We start from the raw sequence: 23258 nt of genomic DNA on the forward strand, positions 1-23258 counted from the left end.
CAATGTGGAGATGCATTGTTTTTGTAGTACGATTAATAAATGATCATATTTTAACAGAAATGTATCTTATAATACCGTGAAATTAGAGAAACAATGTGTGACTCATCTTAAGATATTGCTGATCATTTTAACCATCTGACATCAAACCATCAAAATTGGTTTATATTAGAAATCGATTATCAACATATCAAGTTTATCAACATTTCTACTCATCATGGCTTTCTAAGCATGTCAAATATAGGAAATGCTTTCTCAAATGTAACAAGCCAGGGTAGAAAGATTTCCTCCCCCTTGCAGATGCACATGATGCAACCAAAGTCCACTTCCTGTTTATATCACTTCTCTTTCCTGTGTGCCCACCTGCTACAACAGGAAGCCCTACAGATCCAGAGCCAAGGACAGAATATCATACAATTATATTAAGTCTTTCATTCATAGATCTGGTTATAGCTTGCGTTGAGTTAAACCTGCAGGCAGTGTATTTCAGGATTTTCTGCAGAATTATAAAAACTGAGAAGCGGTTACATTGTAATTGCTGGTTAGTTATGAAAATGGAGGTTTGGGTAGAGGAATAACTGATTATCAACCTGCACAATCAGATGCATCATTTAGTTGTAGAGGCTCAAAGCCATGGACGAGGCTTTAATGTTGACAGGTAATCCCATTATTTTCATTAAGTAGATGTGTTAATATGATAAATCTTTTTTTTTTTTTTTTTTTACGGATCCCTTGTGTAGTTGTGAAAATTTATTTTATTACATTTTTTCCTATGGCAAAGGAATCCATTAAGAAGTCCAGATTATGTTTTTATTTATTTTTGTCTGCCCTTATAATTGGAAAGATTACTGAGAAAGCGAGTGCCTGAGACACTAAATTAAATCTAGCCGTCAACATCACAGGATCCAACAATAACTGTGAGTGACTCATGGTGTTTGAACATTTACATTTTTAATTGCTTCATCAATGGACAATGCCTAAAGAACCACGAAGGAACGAGTATGAGTAAGACCGCACGGGAAGATGGAGTTTCCTCCCTTTTGTTAGGGGACGGAAGCCCGACCTTGACGGTTAGTGTAAGGATAATTCATCTTCGCTTGTGCACACTGAAAATATAGACCCACGTTCAATAATGTTTGTGTGAGTAAAGTATACAAAGGCAGCAGTGTTTGACTGATTATGCAAATCACCTTTGGCTGTTGACAAAGCCACAGATCTTCCCCAGGGTTTCCCATCTAATTGCAGTCAATCTGTTGTCATTTCTAATTAAGTACCAAGATAAATAAATAAACATTATTTAGTAAACATAAACATAGACTTTCATAATCTATGCACTTAACAATTCAGCTGACTCATCAGTTTTTATTTTCCTTTTTTTTTCACCATAACCTCTCTCGATGGTAGTTATGTGTCTTTAAGTACAGGCAAACATTTGAGTTTGTACGTTTGTTTAAAAAATTAAAAAATGAAGTGCAGTAAAGAGTTGAGCGCTATTATCTTAGTCATTCATTGTCGAGGGGATGTCCTCTCTCAAAAAGTTAAACATGATGAGCTGTTTATCCTTCTGATTTGCTCCTTCCAGGCTACCACAGACTTGTATGGGAATTGCACATTGCGTCACTCTGGGACGTCGGCAGCAGCTCCAGAAGCAGCGGGTGTTTTTGCTCTGGCTCTTGAGGCTAAGTATGTACTCTAATGCCCCTGCTGCAGACCTGAAATAATTGTGTGAATATTGATTTAGATTGAATGTCTGTATGAGACATTATTAGGTTACCTCATTCAATTCCACTCTGCTTCAGTGAGAAGGTATAATTTGAAAGGAGTGTGCTTGGGTTTGCAGACTGCCTCATTTGTTGGTGTGCTATTTGTACACAATCTTTTATTTGCTCCTTATTGCATCAACATTTTTTATGGCGGTAATGTCTTTGACCTTCTCCGTCCATTACCACCTGCATATTTTGTATTCTCATTTTGTCCCCATGTGTGAGACTCAACTCATTTCACCACTTTTAACAGAAATGTACAATGATCACCAAGTAGAATGAAAAGTAGTTTTACTTTTCATTCTGTTACCCATAGACTCCAAGAATTTCAACCAAGGACACGACTCACATTCGGATCTGTGCTCCTTATATCCCAGCGCAAATGGGAAAAGAATTCAGCTTATATCCTGTTCAGAGGATCCAGTGCTTATGTATTATTTATCAATGCACGTCTTCTGTGCTGGATGGTGAACCAGACTGCAGTGCTTCATTATCATCCCAGCATGCTGAAAATGTTGCTTTCTGTAGGCTAACGCTGACACCGAAGATTCTGCCATTGATGTTTCTAACAAAAATCTGTTCATCGTGTTATATAAACCCTCTGGTACTTGTTTTGGATTTTATTTTATAAATCAAATGACTATAAAACAGTTTCTTCTCTGTGAAAACTAATTAAAAACATGTGCCACCAAAGTAAATCCGCCCACTCATCATGAGATGAATATGACGATTCTTTCTCAAATCCTGGAGGAAATAATTTTCTATCTCTCAGATGCCTCATTTCTCGCGTTGAGGCGTGACGAGATTCTCCAGCCATTAACTTAACACCAGTGAGTGGAGTTAAGCAAAGAAACACTGTTTGCTCTGCACACATATTAATGATGCTGCTGCTGGGAGGAGAGGATGCTCTCCTGTCCGTTGGCAAACATCCCACGAGCCTTTTTACTGCCCGAACACACTTGAAGCACACAACAGCACGAGTCCGTGAGTCAGCCAGAACAAAGCTGTCACTACACGCAGTCAAGATAATGGAAGGAGCCACAAAGGAAGCCATCTTCCTCATACCACACATACTATGGTGTTTTGACAAATGCATTTAATTAAAGCAAAAACACGAATGAGATATGTTTGCTGCCGAAATACTTTCTTGTTTGTATAATCCGTAACAAACGTTTACATTTTCACTGGATAGTCCACTTATAGCATTTGCTTACATTAAACATTGCTGTCAATTCCAGCCCAAACTTGACATGGCGAGACATGCAGCACCTGTCAGTCCTGACCTCGAAGAGGAACCAGCTCCATGATGAGGTCCACCAGTGGAGGAGGAACGGCGTTGGCCTCGAGTTCAACCATCTGTTCGGCTACGGCGTGCTGGATGCTGGGGGCATGGTGAAAATGGCAAAGGAGTGGAAAACTGTGCCTGAGCGTTTCCACTGCGTCGCTGGATCCATTCAGGAAGCCAAGTGAGTCATGGAGATCTGTAGCTTTTAAAATACACACTGCCCATTTTAAAGGCATACGTAGTAGACTTCAAACGTATTCAACAGCAGTGACGACTGTGTGATCGGCCATATACTTCTAACAGCAATTTTGTTTTTGTGTTATGATTTGACAATCTCTTCAAACAAACATTTTAAATCTTGTGAAAAGATTCCAGTGTGCAATTTAGTGTTGTCTTGTTTGAGTTGTTGGATTTTCATTGTAAAGAATGATTTATGGGCAGCGATTGGCTGAAGAGAGATTTTAATCTCGTGCAATTGCTGGAAAGAAAACACTTGTCTGTGCTGATTTTCAGTTTAATGAGCTTGCAAGGAGCTTATTATACAGATTACAATGGTTTAATCTACAGAAGAAAAGAAGGGGAAAAAAATGCTGAACTTCAAGAAATTCTGATTACAAATGCAATCTTTACATTCAGTGTTTGTTGAAAAGAGCTTTCATGCTGATTTGAGATGTAAATTCAAAACATAATGTATTCGTTTTCTGCAATCACAATAATATGAAGAAGAATATATCTCTGAGGAAAGTTGCATTTTGATAACAATCCTGTCTGCCCTCCTCAGTCTCTGCCATCTTCTTTCATTGATCCTTCCTCTCATCATATCCTCCCTGTTTCTGTGTGCTATCTCTCTTTGCATCACCCTGCCTCCCTCGCCACAGCCTTGCTTTTACTTTCTCCTCTATGCCTCTGGCCACCACCTCATGTCATTCTTTCCCCTCCGCCCCCTCCCTCTCCTCTGTCCCTGCTGCACACATCTCAAGGGCTGTGCTATCCATTCATCTGTCATATCCTGAGGCTTGGGGCTTGGCCGTGTGACGCTGGGTAGTTTTCTGTGGCTACCCCATTTTCTCTTTGCTCTAATTAGAGCCCCATAGTTCCCCAGCTGGACATGTCCCAGAAACACAGTCGATTAGAACGAGTGACAGCCAGGAAGGGATTCCATGTGCAGGTGTGTGTGTGTGTGTGTGTGTGTGTGTGTGTGTGTGTGTGTGTGTGTGTGTGTGTGTGTGTGTGTGTGTGTGTGTGTGTGTCTGTGTGTGTCTGTGTGTGTCTGTGTGTGTGCGTGCATGCGTGTGACCTTACCCCGTGTGTTACCATGCATTGTGAAACTGTCAGTGTGCGGGTGAAGATAAAAAAGCCCAATGAATACAGTTCGCTTGTGTATTTTTTTTTACTACCATCAACACCCCCAGTTCCTTATTTTAGCTTCTAATCAGTGCTCCGCAGATGATGCAGTCACGACAACATGATTTTAAAGCGTGCGTGCATGCGTGCGTGAGTGGCTCTCCCAGATGTAGTGCTTCAATGCATCCACAGAGCATTTCATACTGTACTAAAGATGTGGTAATGAGGTCGTGACTTTCCTGATAATATGTAGAAAATATCATCAGGTTTTGGTTTTTTTTCTCAAACAAAAACTCTAAATAAGTCATGGACAAAAGATGGTGTTTGAGAAGCAACTAGTTCAAACCTCTATCATTTGGGAGCTTTTTTTTTTGCACCTGTGCATTCAAATCTGCTGCGTTATATCTTTCATCAGTTTACTGTTTCCACCGCGGCACTGCAGGACTGTTGCTGCCTCTATTGTGGTAGAGCTATAATTACAACGAGCCCACCTCTGATGATAGTGTATCACCAGAGAAAAGCAATAAACACCAACAAAGGCATGCTCACAAACACACCGCTTAGTGCTGATCTGATAGCTGCTCGGGCTGTCTGCAGCTTACTAAGCAAAAGCAAAAAAAAAACTTCTCATTATCAGTGGTGCTGGCACACAGTGCCCCCTCTCTGCACTTGGGGTCCTTTTTAATCTCCTCCATTCTGCCCTTCAGAGGCTTCCCTCGCCCTGCTCCATGACCCTCTCATGTGATTACTCTTGCATATTATCTGATGTGTACAATGTGAATGTGAAGGTGGTTTGGAAGGGTGAAAGGCCCATTAACGCCCACATTTATTTATGTTCACAAAGTCACGCCTCCAATAACACATTTACACTCACATTCATACATATAGATGCCTACACAACTCCGGTCTCTAAATAATATGTAAATGAACCTCCATGTTTAAAAATGGCTTTACTCATTGACCAGATTCTGTAAAACTACAATTAGATATATCATATAGCTGACCGATGCACATATTTTCTTGACTGATTGATGACTTCCAACATCACTGTCTAAAAATAATCTAATATAAATATTTTCTTGGCTCAATGGAGTCAAATGTCAAGCATACACTCACTCATAGTTAAATCTCCAGGTGTTTACCCTCCCAAATAATTGCAATTTAGTCTTTCGTATTACTTTCCACATTATATTGTATAGTTTGTTCTCTTTTTGTATTGAATTCCATTTCTCTTTCCATTGTGTCTGTGGCTATACTGCTGTATCCAGTGTGACTTTCGATGCACAATAGGTTATATATATGACCCAGCAAATTACTGTGAGTAACTATGATTATTAATTGCACAGATTATAGTCATTAATGGTGGTAACTTACGTTACCCACAAGAAATATACATTTTCAAACACAGTTCTCAGACAAATTATAAAAGTCATTATGACAATTTGTCTTGATATACACATTTTTAGATATGAAGCACATTTCAGATTTGCAGGTCAAAAAGTTTAACAGTCAGTTCAAATTGTTGGTTTACTCAGTTGCAACTTATGATTTTTAAAGTTGCAAAGTAGATTTAAGGTGAACACTTTTCTTTTTCAGTATGAGTAAAGTTGCCTGCTTGAGAAAATAGTACAATAGCAGCACTTTTGTTAGCATATGTTATGTTGTCAATGGAAAAAGAGTGTGTTAGTTGGTTATGTCAGATTTCTCAACACTGGGGTGGCGGGGAGTTACCCAGCAACACTCTACAATGTTCTGTTTTTCTAGGAATAGTAATTCACTTCATCAGCCCTGAACCGCCGCACTCACCTTGCTGTGCACAGCATAGTGCTCTATTAATCATTTTTCTGACTGAGAGCTATTTTACACGTCTCTCTCACGCAGTTAATGTTTCTTGTCCCCGTTGCCTTCCCTTCACTCCCCCTCGTCTAAAACCCTCCCCATTTCCCACCGCCTGTGATGCGGCCTCAGCCTCTAATAATGTTATTAAGCCTCTTTACTGCCTTTGGCCATCACCCCTGCCCTGCTGTGCTCTCCTTCTTTCTTCCCATCACCCAAAGAGATGGAAAAGCAGTATGTCTCCCGAGCCACAATGCAACAACAATAACAAGACCTACCCACGTTTTCCACTCCGCTCTGAACAAACCCATTGTGACATAAAGTTATTCTCTTCAAGCTCTGACAAAGACAACGTGTGATTGTTTGGTAGGCTTCACACGTACAGAGATACAGTTTTACCATTGAAATATTGCAGTAATCATTATTTCGATGGTGATACATTGTATAGCACATTGTTCAGTCTTTTTTCTCATAACTGTTAAAATGCAACAGAGATGTCAAAACATTATTATTTCTAGCTTCCAATATGGACAATCGCTGTTTAATATATATTTGTATAATTCCCTACTTGAATGTGGGTCATATTGTGTATAGTTTGGTGCTTGCACAGGCTTTCTATAGTTAAAAATGGCTCCAGCACCACACAACCCTTAAGAGGATGAACAATTATATATGATAAATGATAGCTAGGATGTTCAATTTGAACATTTATGCACATAAATATGTTCAAATCATACCAGGTTTTTTTTTGTGGAAGATTTGGAAGGTTTGCCAAGATTTTTGGTCGTACTCTCCACATCTTCTGTATACTGTTCAATCAGGTATCGGGTACGAGATTCTACACTGTTTCACGGTTGGGTTTGGATTTCTCTTTAGGAAAATGTGTGAAGTGTTCTGTTAACAGGATATCTGTTTCCAGGAAACTGACTGCACTTTCAATTCAGCTCCAGCAACACCCAATGTCCTTTTCCACTTCTAATTACAGGTGACATTTGTTTTCCTCTCTCTTTGACAGACAGTTTTAACTCTTGAATTATGTTTCTTCTCCCTCAGTAAAATCCAGTCGGGCAGTAAACTGGTGCTGGCTATCGACACTGAAGCCTGTCAAGGGAAGGACAATTTTGTTCGCTACCTGGAGCACGTTCAGGCGGTCATCACCGTCAATGCCAGCCGCCGCGGAGACCTCAACATCAACATGACCTCACCCATGGGCACAAAGTCCATACTGTTGAGCCGACGGCCCCGTGACGACGACTCCAAGGTGGGTTTCGATAAGTGGCCCTTCATGACTACCCACACCTGGGGTGAGGACCCCCGGGGGACCTGGGTCCTGGAGGTTGGCTTCCAGGGCGAGGAGCCACAGCGAGGGGTCCTGAAGGAGTGGACTCTCATGCTGCATGGAACACAAAGTGCCCCTTATATAGACCAGATAGTGCGTGATTATCAGTCGAAGCTTGCAATGTCCAAAAAGGAGGAGCTGGAGGAGGAGCTGGACGAGGCTGTGGAGAGAAGTCTGAAGAGTTTGCTGAGTAAAAACAACTGAAAACCCAGAATTTGCATGTCGCCAACTCTTTCACTTTCTCCGTCTCTATAGTCTCGCTCAGTTCTTCCCTAAAACCTCACTGCATCTCCTTAGTTTTTCTCACTCTTGTTATCGTCTACCTCTCTATCCCCCTCTCTCAGCTTTTTGTTATCGAGTATTTCAATTAGCCCCATTCGATGAATGTTTCTTGTAATCCGATCACGATAATAATGTAACCTTGAATAATCTGTTCTGCATAGAGAAAGCAAACTACATCACCTGAATTTTTACACTCTACAGAACTGTACATAAACCAAATACAAGCCACTTTCTCATGCTTTGACTGCCCTGCACCTTTCTTCTGCCAAATGTTGTACAGTTTGTGACTGTAAATGATTTTCTGTGTCATTCTACTTAAAGTTTAATATCTTGCAAACAGAGCAGTGATATGTCTTTCTGTTTATATTTTTGTGACATGCACTGTTTATATAAACAAGAAAAGGAATGTGTAATTCATCTTGCAGCCTGTGGTCATCACTTCATATTTCATAATCAACAACATATACTATAATAAATCTATCCAGCTGTTTAATAAAGCATTTGACTGATTTGGAACATGCTTTCAGGTACACTAAGTAAAGTTAGATGGTGTTACTGTCTCCTGTGAATTTCCCAAGCAAAGAAAAGGCAAAGTATTGGGCAGAGGTGCAAACACAGAGGATGTACAATTATGTAATGAAAAAAAAAATATAATCCGGGAATCCAAAACGTATGTAAAATACCCACTTTTAATCTTTCATCACACTTCTTTTCTGTACTGTGCTGTCAAATAAAGTAGATATTGTGCAGTACCACTGATTTTCATTTTCCGGTCCCCATTTAAACCGAAAAGGGACATCGCTGATACCAGTACAAGAAGCTTAATGCATTTAAATATGGGCTTTACAAAGCAGGTTGTTCATCCACAGTGACAATCACGAGGGATGAATTTATACCTGCAGGTGGCCAGGAACAGGTCCCATATGTAGCTGAAGGCTGCCATTGGATCTGGTTCCACTCTATAAGCTCTGGTCTGCTTGTCATCAAGGGGCAGCAAATGACGAATCTCTTCATATCTTCCAATTGACATAGTGGCCTTGTACACTGGGTTATTTTGAGGACTCCTACAGAGCACAATGATTGGAATATCCCAGTTACTCTCACTTCTGGCAAGAATGGTCAATCCAATAAAGGCCATGAGCTCATCTTGGCTTACATTTTTAAACTCATTCCTTTTGTCTGTTGCTACTCTTTGTCCCTCCATGTTTGTGCCTGTCAGTACCTCTTCTAATATAATACCAGTGATGAACAGCTTCCATGCATCTATTAGGGAGATTGACCACTAAGACCACTAAGAGCCCTTGTGCCTCATTCTGGTGGACACGATCACTCCCTTCCGCCCGCCTACGTACGCACGCACGCACACACACACACACACACACACACACACACACACACACACACACACACACACACACACACACACACACACACACACACACACACACACACACACACACACACACACACACACACAAAGAATGAGAGACTAATAATAAGCTAAGAGTAAGAGTCAAATAATGTTAACTGGATAACATTACAGTACGAACATTACTTTGTGGTTGGCTAATTAGTGCCTACATGACTCCCACTGCAAACTGAAATTTCTCAAAATGTATGAAGATTTAAAAAAAATAAAAAATAAAAGCAAAAGGCTTTTCATGTCACAAACATGTTTCATGAGGAATACTTGGAATATGAAAATATAGAAACTTCATTTAAAAGATTTTGAAGAATAACAAAACCTTGGGGTCATTTTGATTCCATCTATGCATCTAATGGTTAAGTATAAAACTTTAAAAAAAAAGATCTGATAATCTGAAAGGTTCTGAAGTATAAAAGAAGATGAAAATGTAACTTAAGTGATAGAAGAGGCATTTTGTGAGGCATTATGCACATGCATATCTGCACCTATGCACAGCATGAATATTGTTATTGAAAAAACGTGTTCATCAGCTTAGACCAACATAATCACTGGCATAGATTGTGATTTAACTGCATCTGATTCCATTGTCAAGAGCAAGCATTTTGCTTGATTTAGCTCCTTAGTAAATAAGTGCTTGATGCACATTTCTCAGTATATGAAGACTTATAAAACGATACAAAAATATAATACAGCAATTTGTTTTGTTATAAAAATGTAAAACAACAATGAATGTCAACGTATATTAAAACCCTACCAAATTACATTCACATGAGTAAAAATAACATTTGATTTTAATTTGTTACTTCCACCCAACATCCACAGCCAGGCTTGTTAGGTGAACTGGTGTGTCTAGATGAGCTGTAAGTGAGATTGTCTGGGCAGTTGAACACCATTTTCATTCATGTGATAGATGGAATACCTGTCCAGCATGCTCTGTATCCTTTTCCCGGTGTCAGCTGGGACAGGTTCCAGCTGCTGCAGTCCCAGTTTGAACAAAGTGAGTGTAGAATATAAATGAAGAGAAGGGCAGTTCGATTCACCTTCATCCTTTTCATGCTACCATTCTCATCTCCCAACAAACCCTGGACTCATGATGAATCCAGATGAGATTGTGAATGAATGAGTTTCCTGGAGGTGTTGCAGTTCTTACAAGAGGACTTCCTCACACTGAGGGACAGTGTGAAAGAACACACATTACATTACATTTTTTTTTCTGGTAAATACCCAATGATGACATCATGTACATCTTAAAAGGTTATGTGTGAATATGAAATGAACCAATGCTATTACAATTTTTTTTACATGAACGCACGCACACGCACACATGCACACACACAATTGTTACAATTGTCAAAGGTGCTTAGCAATCTATTTGAAATAAACAGAACCAGAAAACAATTAATTTTATTTAATTCTTTATTTATCAATATATCAAAGCAAATTAATACACAGCAAAATTGTGCTGAGGGCAGGCAGTTGCATCCAATTAAACAAATCAGCTCAGAGGGGAGAGTTCATAAGGGTGGCACAATTTTTTTTTTCTTAATTTTCACATTTTTATCGGTGGCATACAGCTTTGTTTTTCATTGTCCCAAGTTTTCAGACAGTAAAGGACCTGCAGTGCGGGTATGGATTTAAGCTGAACAAGAACAGCAGCACTTTTGTAGTCAGCAAAATGTTTTCTGGACAAAAGACCAGAGACTGCAAGCAAATGGAAGAGCACCGAACAGAGCAGGAATGTGGAGTCTGTCTTTATGTGTTGCTGGCTTCCATAAGAGACAAAAATGAAGGTTTTTGTTTACTTTGATCTCAACATCAGCATTGTGTTCGTATTAGAGGACCTGGACGACGTCCCTGGACCTGGTAGAGCTGAATGGCTCTTAACATCAGGTGATGGAATTTCAGTGTTTCTTCTTGCTGGACTTCTCAATCATGGTCTCCACCACCATGGACGTTTCCTCATAACCTTTAACCTTGCGGTCATTGGAGAACTTCTCCACAGACTCCATCACCTCCACCTTTTCGTAGGTCAAAGCATCTGGGGTGTAGCTGCTGGAACTGGTGCTGGTACTGGAGCTTGAACTGGAGCTGGTGCTGGCACCACGAGGCGCAGGCTTCGGAGTGGGTCCAATGGGGCCATTGTCATCCCTGGGTTTTTTGGATGGACCCACAGCTGGGTTGGGATCTTTGGGGTTGGGGCCCGGGGGGTCTGGACTTGGATCTTTTGCACGAGAGCGAGGATCGCCATTGTTATTCTTACCTTTACCTCCATTATCCTTACCTTTTCCTCCCTTATCGTCCTTTCCTCCTCCTCCATTAGAGGGCAGCGTTGGATTGGGAGGTCTGGGGTCAATAATGGGCTGTGGGGGTGTGGGAGATGGTACGTCAGGTCTGTAAGGCTCATAAGGAGACGTCATTCCATCTCTGATGGTGACAAAGATCCGACCTGCTGATGGTGTGGAAGTGTAGAAGCAAGGATCTAGGTAGCTACCATCACCAGTGACAAGAACATAACGGCCTTTGGTGTAGAAGTCAGCAATGGGCTCAGGCTTTTTGTACTTCCTCATTCTGTCTCTGACAATGTTACAAAGAGTGTCAAAGGCTTTGCTAATCTGAGCTCCATCTGGGACATCCTGTGGGGACAGAAGAGGTCTCTGGTCTTTTCTCTTTATCCTCTCCTCCTGGACCTCCTCAGCCTGGACCCCCTTTGTGTCATCCTCTTGACCATCTGCTCCAGCTCCACCACCTCTTTCCTCTTGACCACTATCTATCACATCTCTTGGGGTGAGCTCCTTCTTTTTCAGGACCTTCTTGGCCAGTATCTTCTGTCTGGGCTTGATGCTGGTGATGTCCTGAATTGCCTGGGTGATATCTAGAAACAAAGGCATTAGATAAGTAATGCGCAAGGCTAGAATATTATAAAATCAAAGAGCCAAACAGTAAAGACATTGAATGGGGCGATTTACTGGCTTGGTAACAGGCTCCGTCAGAGAAAACATTGATGTTGATGTGCTTGCAGTGCCCTTACCTCTACCCCTGCTTGTTGCAGTGGGTGTGTGAGTGTAGCGGTAATTAGTGGTAAACAGGGTAATGGGGGTGCCAATTATTGCTGAATTCAACCTGCATAAAAGAGAGCAAGGAAATGTCACCACGCAACATCCAAGACATGAACTGAATTTCTTTGCAAAGAAAGAGTTCAATGAAGATATTAGTTAAATTTACTCTCCACCCCCCCCCCCATAAAACAACAACAACAAACAAACAAACAAAAACAAACAAACAAAACAAAACTGGATGACTTTGAAAAGCAAAAATATAGATAATCTTACAAGAAAAGAAAAACACTGAAGCGATGCTGGACAACATTTGTTATCATGAAGTGCCATCTGCTGGCTGATGCTATGTTTTACAAGAACCTTGTGACTGGAGGTCCTTTAGAGCAGGTGTACCCTCCCTATCTGTTGCCAAGAGCATTTTGGTAATAAGCACATTTCCATTAGTCAATCCAATACAAAGTCTGATTGTATTTCCAGTGATCACTTAAATGTGTGCATTTTTTAATCACTGCACAGCAAGATGAGCTTCAAAGATTATTCAGTCACTGACTGTTGAGGGAAAGCATTTGCAGATACTCTTCACATGAATGCCTTCCGGGGACTTCCCGAGAGGACGCTGGCATTGTCTGTTCACTGCTTCTCCCCCCGCGAAACTTAAGCTCGAAGTACTGTTTTTTTCTCTCCCTGACCTACCTTTTTAATTGTTTACATTTTTTCTGTAGCACTTTGAGATTGTTTAAATGTCAAGTGCATTAAAAATAAAATACATTATTATAATCATTATCATAATCATTCTTATTATTATTATTATTATTATTATTATTCCTAAATAATCACTCTTTTTCTGGGTGTCCAGGGCACTTGAAGACGCAGATGGAAGCCTGGTCAGAAAATCACTCAGACAAATTCGCATCTGTTGCCAATGTACCACAGTGCCACCCAGAGTCTCACAAGTTCAATTCTTTCAATTATTTATTTAATTCCCAAACAGGTTCTTGGGAGACAAATGCTCTGAATGTGTGGCATGTCTCTCTGCTCCAGATCAATGGTTCATCATCAAGGTCTGCTGAAGCCTGATAACAGTTATTACATTTTGAATCAAAATCCTTGGTGAAGAGAAACAGCTCAAACATGCAGCAGAGAGGAGCAGTGCTTCTGCACTAAGGTCACAAAACACTAAATCACAGTTGAATGCCTTTGAGCTGAGTCTTTAAATCAGTTGTGAAATGCATTCCAGTAATAATTGGACAATGTAGATTTTATATATCAATGTGCCATTTTCTTGTATCAATACTGAGTTGAGTGGTTTATTTTCAGTCAAACCTTGTGCGCCTGTCAGACTGTTTTTCTTTGTGTGTTGACGACCACGTAGAGCTTGCCTACCTGTTGTCTTCGTTCTCAATGATCCTCTTGTACCGCTCCAGCTCATTTTCAAGAGATGTCTGGTACATGGCCAGGTGGCGACATTCACTGGTGAATTTTTCCAGGGACCTCTCCGCTTCCTCAATCTCCTTCCGCAGGGACTCAATTTGTTCATTGTACATTTGAATCTCGTCGTCATAATTGTCCTGTGTGTTTTTGATGGATTGCTCCAACATTGCAGTCTACAAGAACAGTAGAAGAAGAGGATTCATGAATGGATGAATTTGCCTTATCTACACCTAATCATGTCATCAATTCAAATACTGCAGATAGAGACAGAGAACTATCAGAACATTCCTGGATGAACTAACTTGAGGTATTTTAAGGTGTACACCTTGAACAAATTGAAATAAATCAATGGCTATTAAAGTTTGTAAATCATTAACCAGAGTAAAGTTACACTATACCCCTTTCATTTTCTTTACATAAAGCCATATGTTGTATCCCATCAACCTGGCCATAGGCATGACAAAAAAGAAGTGAAGGAAAACGTCCTATAGCCGTACATTTCCTGGTATGACCCGTTTCTCCCATTATCCTCCAGCATCTCCAGAGCACACTGTTCTCTAATACTTTGTCCCCCGAAGTTGTTAAAATACAATTGTTGATGGTGCTTCATCTATTTCAATCAAGAGTCTTTGAGAGAGGTCCATCTGCAGTATCAAGCTACAACACAACTATATACTCTGCTATGACAGAACTTTATGGAGGTGGAAGTTGAATTGATTAAGCCAAAGGCGGACTCAAACTGTTTATTCTAGAGTTCAGGAGTTACATGCAGTGCATTTTGATCTTGGGTTGGCTGGATTAATTAAAAAAAAAGTATTATAATAACCTATAAATAACAAAAGTCCAAATATTTCTTTCTTTGACTAAAGAAATGCAAGTACATTCTGAAAAATCTATTTGGCACAATCAATTTTGGCATAAACCCTAAACAAATTGTGTCCGTGATAATATTGTCTCCATTGGCGAAATATACAATGAAATTCATAATAACCTTGATTTGAGCTCATACTTTCCACTTAAATGGCTTGAGTTTCAATTGCTTCTAAAATTGCTGCGGTAACTGGTTGGATCTGTGCTTTATTTGACAAACTCTCTGAAAGTTTCTACAAACTTCTGCTACTTTACTGCAATGAAAAATTCAGTCATCCCTCAGCTCAAGTATGTATTCGCCATACAATACCCAGTAACTAAATCAATTGCAGATCTCATTTTAAAGTTTTGAAGTGAACAGTTTCTATGGTCAGACTGCAGACTGACCCAGACTGTCGCTTTTAGCGTTCCAGTTCTGGTGTATATACCTCATGTTTGACACACTTATATGTGCTTATAGGTTAGAAATAGACAGAATATTAATTCATCTGAGGTAGCTTTCTTTAGTATGTTTTTCATGTACATTTTGTAAAAACAAAAAAACAAAAAAAAAAACCAGCACAACCCATGATTTATTACATCTTTTAAGCCATTATGGTTAATTTAACAATCTTGTATCAATACAACCCTGAATCCCTGAATGATGATCTTTTTTTCTTTCTATTTGGTTACATTCAAGAGACTAACCTGTGTTTTGGGATGTTGCTGTATTTCATAAGTAAGGGCCTGACTGTATTTGCATTTAAAAAAAAACAAAAAACAAACAACCATTCAATAATGTAAATCAGTGTAATACCAGTGAATGTTTTTTGTTGTTTTTTTCTTGGGAAAAACACAAGTTGATATTTCTATGACTGTATTGCAACCAACAAGTGAATAGTGCAAAACAGTAATTAATATGAACCTATCTCTTGACATGGTGACTCACCTCAGTCCGGAGGCGTTGTTTCTGGGCTTGCAGCTGACAGAGGGCGCTCTTATACTCCTCCAGCTGGCTCTGCAGCCCGGGCACTTTCCTTTGGGCCAGCAGCTTCTCCTGCTCCTGAGAGGACACAAATACTTGACTGAGAATTGCAGTTTATTGTATAGCATGGAGGTTGCAACATACACACACAGACGCACTGCAGACCAGCCTCTCAAGTGATTAAAATAAGCCATTCATTGATTAGTGCTACATGTTTCATGTGGTTGGTGCTTTATCCTAAAGAATTGTGGCTCTCGGTACATTTTAGAGTTAGTTTTCACTGACAGCAGGCAACTTCTGTGCAACGTACGATAATTGGGATTTGTACTAACTATACGTTTCTCATCCAATTATGTTGAAAACTGGATAGAAACTTTGTGAAATATAAAATATTATCGCAATATGGTTTATAACTTCAAGATCTTCAGTGTTCAATTTATAAAGTTATATTGCTGGAAAGGGTCAGTTTCATGGTTTTCTACAGAAGTATTTGGGTATGACAACTTGCATAGCAATATACACCTTGTGGGGTACCTTCTTTGGAATGTCTTACATTGTTTTCAATAATTTCGTCATACCAGCATGTTCACATCCTGTTAAGCGGTGAGAATCTTCCAGTTGAATTTATTATTCAAAGAGTAAAACCATGTTGGCTTAATAAGGTAAAAATGCACTGAAATGTATCTCCCGAGCCTTTAAATATTGACTGTCCGATACTCGTTAAAAATGATTGACATTTTTCATTTTAATCGCTGTCACATTGTAACAACGTGTCACAAATTAGCTTATGTGTTGGATTCTTGAGGCCACAGCAGATGGTTCAGATGATTCTGATGGAACTATTTATGGAGCTCTGGTGGTCCGCATGGGAGACTTGGCTCTTGTTTAGCTAATTATTATTTAAAAAAAATTTTTTATTCATCATCCATCACTAAAATTCATTCTTGTTTTTGCTTTTAATTTCTTCAAAAGATTTAGCTCAACACCACAGCTGAGCTGTGGCTGTCTGTCACTCCCCACTGAGATTAAACTCAACCAATTAAATAATTTCAGCATTTAGAGCTGCTCTGCCTCCAAGAAATGTTTACACAAATAAATCTCCAGTCTGCTACACAAAGGGCCAATGACGGAGCACGGTTATACAGAAATCAGCATGCACAACAGTTCTTCCTGGTGTTTGTCTCATTATGTGCCCAAACACTCTCACACTGCCACTCTGACAAGGTGTCTTAATGAACATTTGACTCTCGTTTTGTGCTCCACACACATGAACACGAGCACTTGGGCTGAGGCGTGGAGCCAGCGAACCAATTGGAAATACGAGTCGTAACCTCATCAACCCCAGACACGTAGCCGGGGCTGACACACAGGCAAACATCATCCTTCCCCCGAGGGAGCTCGACACACACACACATGCACACACTGTGAGAACATTAGTGACCTCACCTCGGAGATGCCTACTGACACATTGGGAACAAGAGGAAGCGTCTGGTTGATCTGCTGCAAAATGTTCACATAGGTTTGGATCTCCGCAAGATTCTGTGTAGAGACAGAACATAAAAATAGACAAATCAGCAAGCAAACATCAATACACTTTGTACATTTTACACTCTTAAACTCACTGTTAACCTTTCAATAAGAAACAGTCTTTCAGTTAATCCCCCCAAAAAATCCTAAGTAGTAAAAAGCATTTCCTCACAGCAAAGAGTCTGTCTCCTCAAATCCATTTGCATGATGTCAGACTCTAACAAAGAGCACTTATTTGCTCTCTTCAGAGAGATTCTTCAATGCTTGCGAACACAAGTCCAATATTAATGTGAGAGAACTCAATTTTTGTTGACTTAGAACTGTAACAGCAATGTCGCTTTGATATGTTATCACAATATTACAGAGTCATGGACTCATTCATCATTAAAGAAGAACTGGCTGAGGAAATAGAAGAATTTGCTCAGAGAAGATAGTCCATGAAGGGCACGCTTTGTTGTGTTTCAGCCATTGTATTGGACCTTCCAGTCATTTCTACCACACAGAGGCGTGTATTTCATTCTTTTTTTTTTTACTCTGCACTCTCAGCTCATGTGTCAGTAGCTGTGATGAACAGTGTCACATTTACCTACAATTTTGTCCTCACCCGCAACACAGGGAAGTAATGGTTGAGAAAAGCCTGGGAACACATCCTTAGGCACTAACGTCAAGGTCTGTGGCTTTTTCAGTCGAGGACCAGTAGCCTCAGGTCATAAATGTACAAAAGCAGCTCACGCTGTTATCTGAAGTTCTAGGAACTGATATCTTTTTGAGACATGGATTAGGCTTGAAACTGGCTGGGTCTGCCAAAATGTTGATACTAAATGAACTGATTAAATGATGATAATTGCAGTGTGTTCAAAATCATGTGAAGAATAAAGAGTCAATACATCTTCAACAATGGCATCAATGCCATTGTTGTATTATTTCTTCAAAGATCCATTTTTGTTTTTTTGCCAACAATTCATCTGGATTTGCAGACATTGATAAACACAACCTTGCTCACCTGTGAACAGAAGCTGATTCATATATTATTGGAGCCTTTTCACAGAATAATGCTGTATAATTACACATTTTACAAGCAATCTGCAATACTGTCCCTTTGCGCAACTCACTCTCCCAGTAATTATCTTTACATTACATTCACTTCCGATGTGGTTTGAAAAATTCAGCAAATCAGGTAGAGGATGAATTTCAATTGCTGTTCTGGCTAATTTATTATCTTCAATACAACACAAAAATGCTCTAATACAGAAAAGCAGCTTCTTTGGTGGTTACAAAGCCCACTCATAGGCAATGAAAATGGGCTTTGCTGAATATCAAAGATGTCTAAAATGTGTTTAATTATGGAACAAGATGCCTGTTTTTAATCTCAATTTATTTTCAACAAAGTATTTTCGTATTTTTTTATTTTTACTTCTTGGTTGCTGAAGCATTTATAGACTTTTCAGTTTTTTGGTACTTTTCTCAATATTACATGAATTTTATTTCTGTCATTGAAATTTTCAAACAAAAGAAAGCTCCGGTAAACATTTATACCTAAAGATTTTGTCAATACTATCAGATTCTACGTGTGGATGTTGTGGCCGTGTACGAGTCATGTTGTTTATCAAATGACCTTTTTGTGTCGGTCTCTGGTGGAACTAATGTCATCCTGCAGGAACTGGGACTGGATCTGATACTCCAGGTTTCTCAGTAGAGCACTGTCAGCATCCTGTCACAGAAAACAAGAGAAGAGTTTGTGGATAGAAGGGATAAATCATCAGTGAAAGATAGAATAAAAGGTTTCCGGAAACTGACACAAAATAAAAACAATACAGTGGAATGATTTGTCACTTGTTGCATGGATCATTTATATGAATCAATCATAAAAACAGAAAATTCACTCTTACAAAATCTTAGCAAATATAAAATGTAGAGCATGGATCATTGTTAACGTTTTGTGGATGTCTCGACATTTGTAAATATGTTCCTGCTACCTTTTGTGTCACACACTTTTCTCTGCTTACATAGTGGCCAATCACAATATTGAATAATCATATGTTTTCTGTCTTGGTAAGAATTCATCCATACTCTACCTTGTTTAAGTGCTCCAGTGTGCCGCGCAGCTGCTCTTGATAATCACACTCACTTCTATATCTGGAACACAAAACATCTTCATTACGTGTTAATATAAAGCAAAAGAAGCAAGTAATGTTATTTTTCCCCTTCAGATCGAAAGCCTCTTGTCTTTCCCCAGGGCTCCTCTGTGTGTGTTGCCATAAATCAAAACTACAGCCCATGAAATCAGCTCACTCCACAACTGATTCGGCTCAGGTTGGTCAATACTCCTTCATCAATAATGTAGTGAGGCGACCACCTGCAAAGAGCTGATTACAAGAGCTTTCCCATATAGACGCAGTTAAAACACACGTTTATGTTGAAGAAAATATCCCCTGGACATGCACACTGGCCATAAATTAGTCCATCCCAATCTGTGCAATACATGTAAATGGTAACTGGATTATGGTCTATAAAGCACTAATAACTTTGGGTAAATTAAGATATCTATTTTGTGATCTGTGGCATTTCCAGAAATGTTCAGAAACCATATATGCACACTTGTATGTATATCTTCTAAAAGCTGTTTTCGATTTTCATCAGTGTGCACAGTCATATAAGCCGTTGTTCTTTAAATCTGCGTACTTTAACATAGAATCATTTCGTTGCAATCTCTATCATATTGAGCCGGCTTTTGTAACTAAATTCAAACAATGAGCGGGAAACTTCAGGGGAAAGTCGAGGTCCACCCTGGACAGTTTGCCATTTGAGCACATTTGAGCTCTGAGCAATTTAGACTCACCAATTCACCTCACATGCATGATTTTTTTGGATTGAGGGATAAAGTCAGAGTAGAAACTTCACAATCACAGGCAGAACATACAGACTCCAAAGGAAAATCGCAAACCACCACATTGCTGTTTTGACCCAATTCACTATTTAACCTACTGTTAATTCGCATTATGTAGATGTCAAGTGATTCACTAATCCATGTGTATTTCAGGGAGGTTATAATGTATTTATGTTCTCATGATTACCAAAACATAGCATAATAATGGCTTCAGATTGACTCTACTTCTGACAACCTCATTTTATTTTCTCAGTATTCCCTGAGAAGTACCATCGTCATCAAATCAGTATATGCAGTTTTTTACTTTTTTGTGGCATTCCTTGAAAAAAGGCCACCTCACCACCTCAACACAGCCCTTACTTGTTGGTGAATTCGTCCAGCATGCGGCAGGCCTCCTTCAGCTCTCGCTCCAGTTTGGCACGGTCAGAGAACAGCTCTCGAATTCGCTGCCGGTTGACCTCAATCTGCTCTGTGAAGGCCTCCTCGAGGCCGCTGGCCTCCTCCATCCGCTGCAGCGTCTCCAGCTGCTTGCGGAACACGGCGTTACGCTGCTCCAGGACTCGTGCCCTGTTGATGTATCGGGCGAAGCGACTGTTGAGCTCCTGGAGGTTCTCCCAGCCCTGGATGGCTGAGATGCCTGCAGAGGTTTCGGAGTCTTCAGCTTCCTCGTCAAAGACATCTGACCGCTCATACTTTTCCTTGCGCACCTCGCGCAGGTAACTGGTCTTGAACATGATGGTACGCTTCTGTCCCCCTGGGTGGGTGTTATCCCCGGAGTACTTGCTCCCCTTCAGCACCTTTATTGTGTGAAAACTTGGGTGCTCACCCTTGGCTGTCTCATGCTAGACTAGACGCGGCACAGCACTGGCTGGAAGCGAAATAGCCTCCAAAACCTCACCCCGGTTGTCGCCACACATTCTGTGAGCCTGGGGCCTTCCAGTTTATTGTTGCTATTGTGCTGGAGATTAGAGCAGCCACACTGTTGATGACAAAGCAAAACCACAAAAACAAACAAATGCCTGGCCACGAAAGCCCTGGGTTGTCACACACTATTATTTTGGTTCTTAGTCAGCTGATTTCTAGATCCCTGTTTGATATGGCAGATTGGATGTTGGCTGACCATGGGACACTGGTGAAATTTCCTGCAGCACAGTTTGTGGTGACAGTACCTGCCAGAAAGTGTTGGCGGAATAAAGGAAAACAAAATGTTACATTTTATTCACAGGTGGGTAAAAAATATGTTTTTGTGCATGAAAAGTATTTCCTTGTCATCTATTGATTCCAATTAAGGAAAGATAAATTAATATACAATTTTACAAATCTGAAGTGACTGCCATAAAAAATAAGATAGGCTACTCAACCTGTGAATCCTTAAGTCCCTTTTAAGCTTTATTATCAGACTTTGAACGACACATGTCTGGGCTTTGATAGGAGCTCACAACCTGAAACTGCAATTTCTTTCCTCTGAATATTATTTGGTCAATCAGCAGTGATGAGAAACAAAACAGTGGATAAATGAGGACATGACAAAAGTGTTTACTCTTTACGTGCGCTGGCACAAGGTCAGTCAGTGTTCTCTCTGGACAGATCTAGCAAGCCGTCTGTAAAAGCAGCTGAACGAAACACATGTCAACTGGCTTTACATTCAGCACTTCAGCATGTTTTGGCCCCAGAAAAGCCCAAAGCTCAAGGTCAGACATGTGCTGCACTATGAAAACAGATCCACTGGAGAAAAGCCTGGTCAACATAATTGCGCAGCTATGTTGTGAATGGAAATGAATGGACATTCTCCTTGAATGTTCACATGTATTAAGGTATCGCTATATTTTAATATTCTATAATAATTAGGGCTAATCATTTTCAAATAACTTAGACTAAAGATTTCCAGAGGAAATTCCACCTGGATGTTAACTTCAGCAAACAGTAGACAAAGTTTGAATTTATCTATTCTATTGTCAAGTCAACCTATAAAGCCACTGCATCGTTCTTATTCTTGGTCACAAACTTGCTGCTTGCAGTTACTGCATTTCAAGAGAAATACAAATAAATCAGTCCTTCTGAAAGTAGCTTGCTGGCTTACATTGGTACTCAACAACATGCAGCACTGACATTTTAATGCCCATTTCATTCAACATTTTGTCCCGAGGGATTTCTACAGTCTTGTGAGTTAGAACAACAATAACCAGTGTTCTGCAAGTTACTGAAAAGTATTATTTGACAATTATTGGTCATCGTTTTAAAAAGCAATGGAATGAGTGATTGCTAATCGAAATGTTTCAATAATGTGTTGAATAATATTGTATTGTTGCTGTGACACAGAAGCTGGGCTGGACTGTGGGGGTCAGTGGGACAACTATTTTACTGATGGAGTTAAGCTGAAGTTACTTCAGTTGACTGGAATTCAAATGGTGGAGCACACATTATTTCAATCTCTTTGAAATTGTATTAAAGTGTGGTCTGAGTCATGCAGAACATGGCCTCGCAGCTTCTTTTGAAAAGCAACAAACGACTCTTTTAAAGGTGAGACATTAATTTATAATATTGTTTTCTGCTGCTGGTGTTGCTATTAGGAGGACTGAGTTAGTTCATGATTAAACAAAAGGTAAAATGTAAAGATTAAGACAAAACCGTTGGCTGACGCTAAAGCTAATAGTTTTAGGCACGTGGATCTGGAGAATAGTTCCAGTATATTTCCTCTACAACAAAAGTAAATGTCTCACAGAGAGCATTTCTTGTGCTTTACAGTCAGTATTAAAACAGTAGTATTAAAACACGTTACTTTAAAACGTCTGTTTCTTAACACACTAAAAAATGTATTATCCTGGTATCATCACACATGTAAAATAAAGCTATAAAATCCCATTCAAGGTTTTTCCCTCTATTAGGTATTCAATACAGATTCTGTGCCGAGTCTTTCTTCCAACCTCTAGCTCTCCAAGGAGACTTTGTGTCTGATTTTCTGGAATGTGGGGTTAGGGTTTGGGTTAGGGCAGGGATCTGCATCGCATACGCCACAGGTGCGCAACTTGCAAACTTTATCAATCACAACATTTCCCGAATAATTTCAAATCATTCAATGTGACCACATGAGAGCAACACAATACATTGATTTCACAATGCTGAGACATTTATCCGATGTGCACATGCCTTTATAAGTCCGCGATGTGTAGAAAATGGCCACGTGTGAGTGATATAAATCCTTGAAACGTGTATGGGAGAATATTAGGGCTACTCATTAGAATCACAATCAA

The 23258-nt window shown here is 39.8% G+C and overlaps 2 protein-coding genes across 2 annotated transcripts in view; one reads left to right on the forward strand and one right to left on the reverse strand.

Annotated features, from left to right (window-relative positions):
- pcsk2 (proprotein convertase subtilisin/kexin type 2) overlaps positions 1-8272 on the forward strand; it is a 28125-nt gene extending 19853 nt beyond the window's left edge. Inside the window, exons 10-12 of the mRNA XM_080507470.1 lie at positions 1580-1680; positions 2999-3226; positions 7279-8272. Of these exons, the coding sequence (XP_080363596.1) occupies positions 1580-1680; positions 2999-3226; positions 7279-7768 (819 nt within the window). The 3' untranslated portion in view covers positions 7769-8272. The remainder of the gene's footprint in view (positions 1-1579; positions 1681-2998; positions 3227-7278) is intronic.
- Positions 8273-11173: 2901 nt separating this feature from the next.
- Positions 11174-20741, reverse strand: bfsp1 (beaded filament structural protein 1; the record flags this gene model as incomplete). The annotated part of the gene is made up of 8 exons (XM_080507107.1): positions 11174-12144; positions 12301-12392; positions 13712-13932; positions 15558-15671; positions 17040-17132; positions 18736-18831; positions 19196-19256; positions 20368-20741. 8 exons carry the CDS (start codon positions 20739-20741, stop codon positions 11174-11176), a joined length of 2022 nt encoding a protein of 673 aa, XP_080363233.1.
- Between the last annotated feature and the right edge of the window lie 2517 nt (positions 20742-23258).

The sequence above is a fragment of the Blennius ocellaris genome, assembly GCF_963422515.1.
Source record: "Blennius ocellaris genome assembly, chromosome: 13".
NCBI lineage: Eukaryota > Metazoa > Chordata > Actinopteri > Blenniiformes > Blenniidae > Blennius > Blennius ocellaris.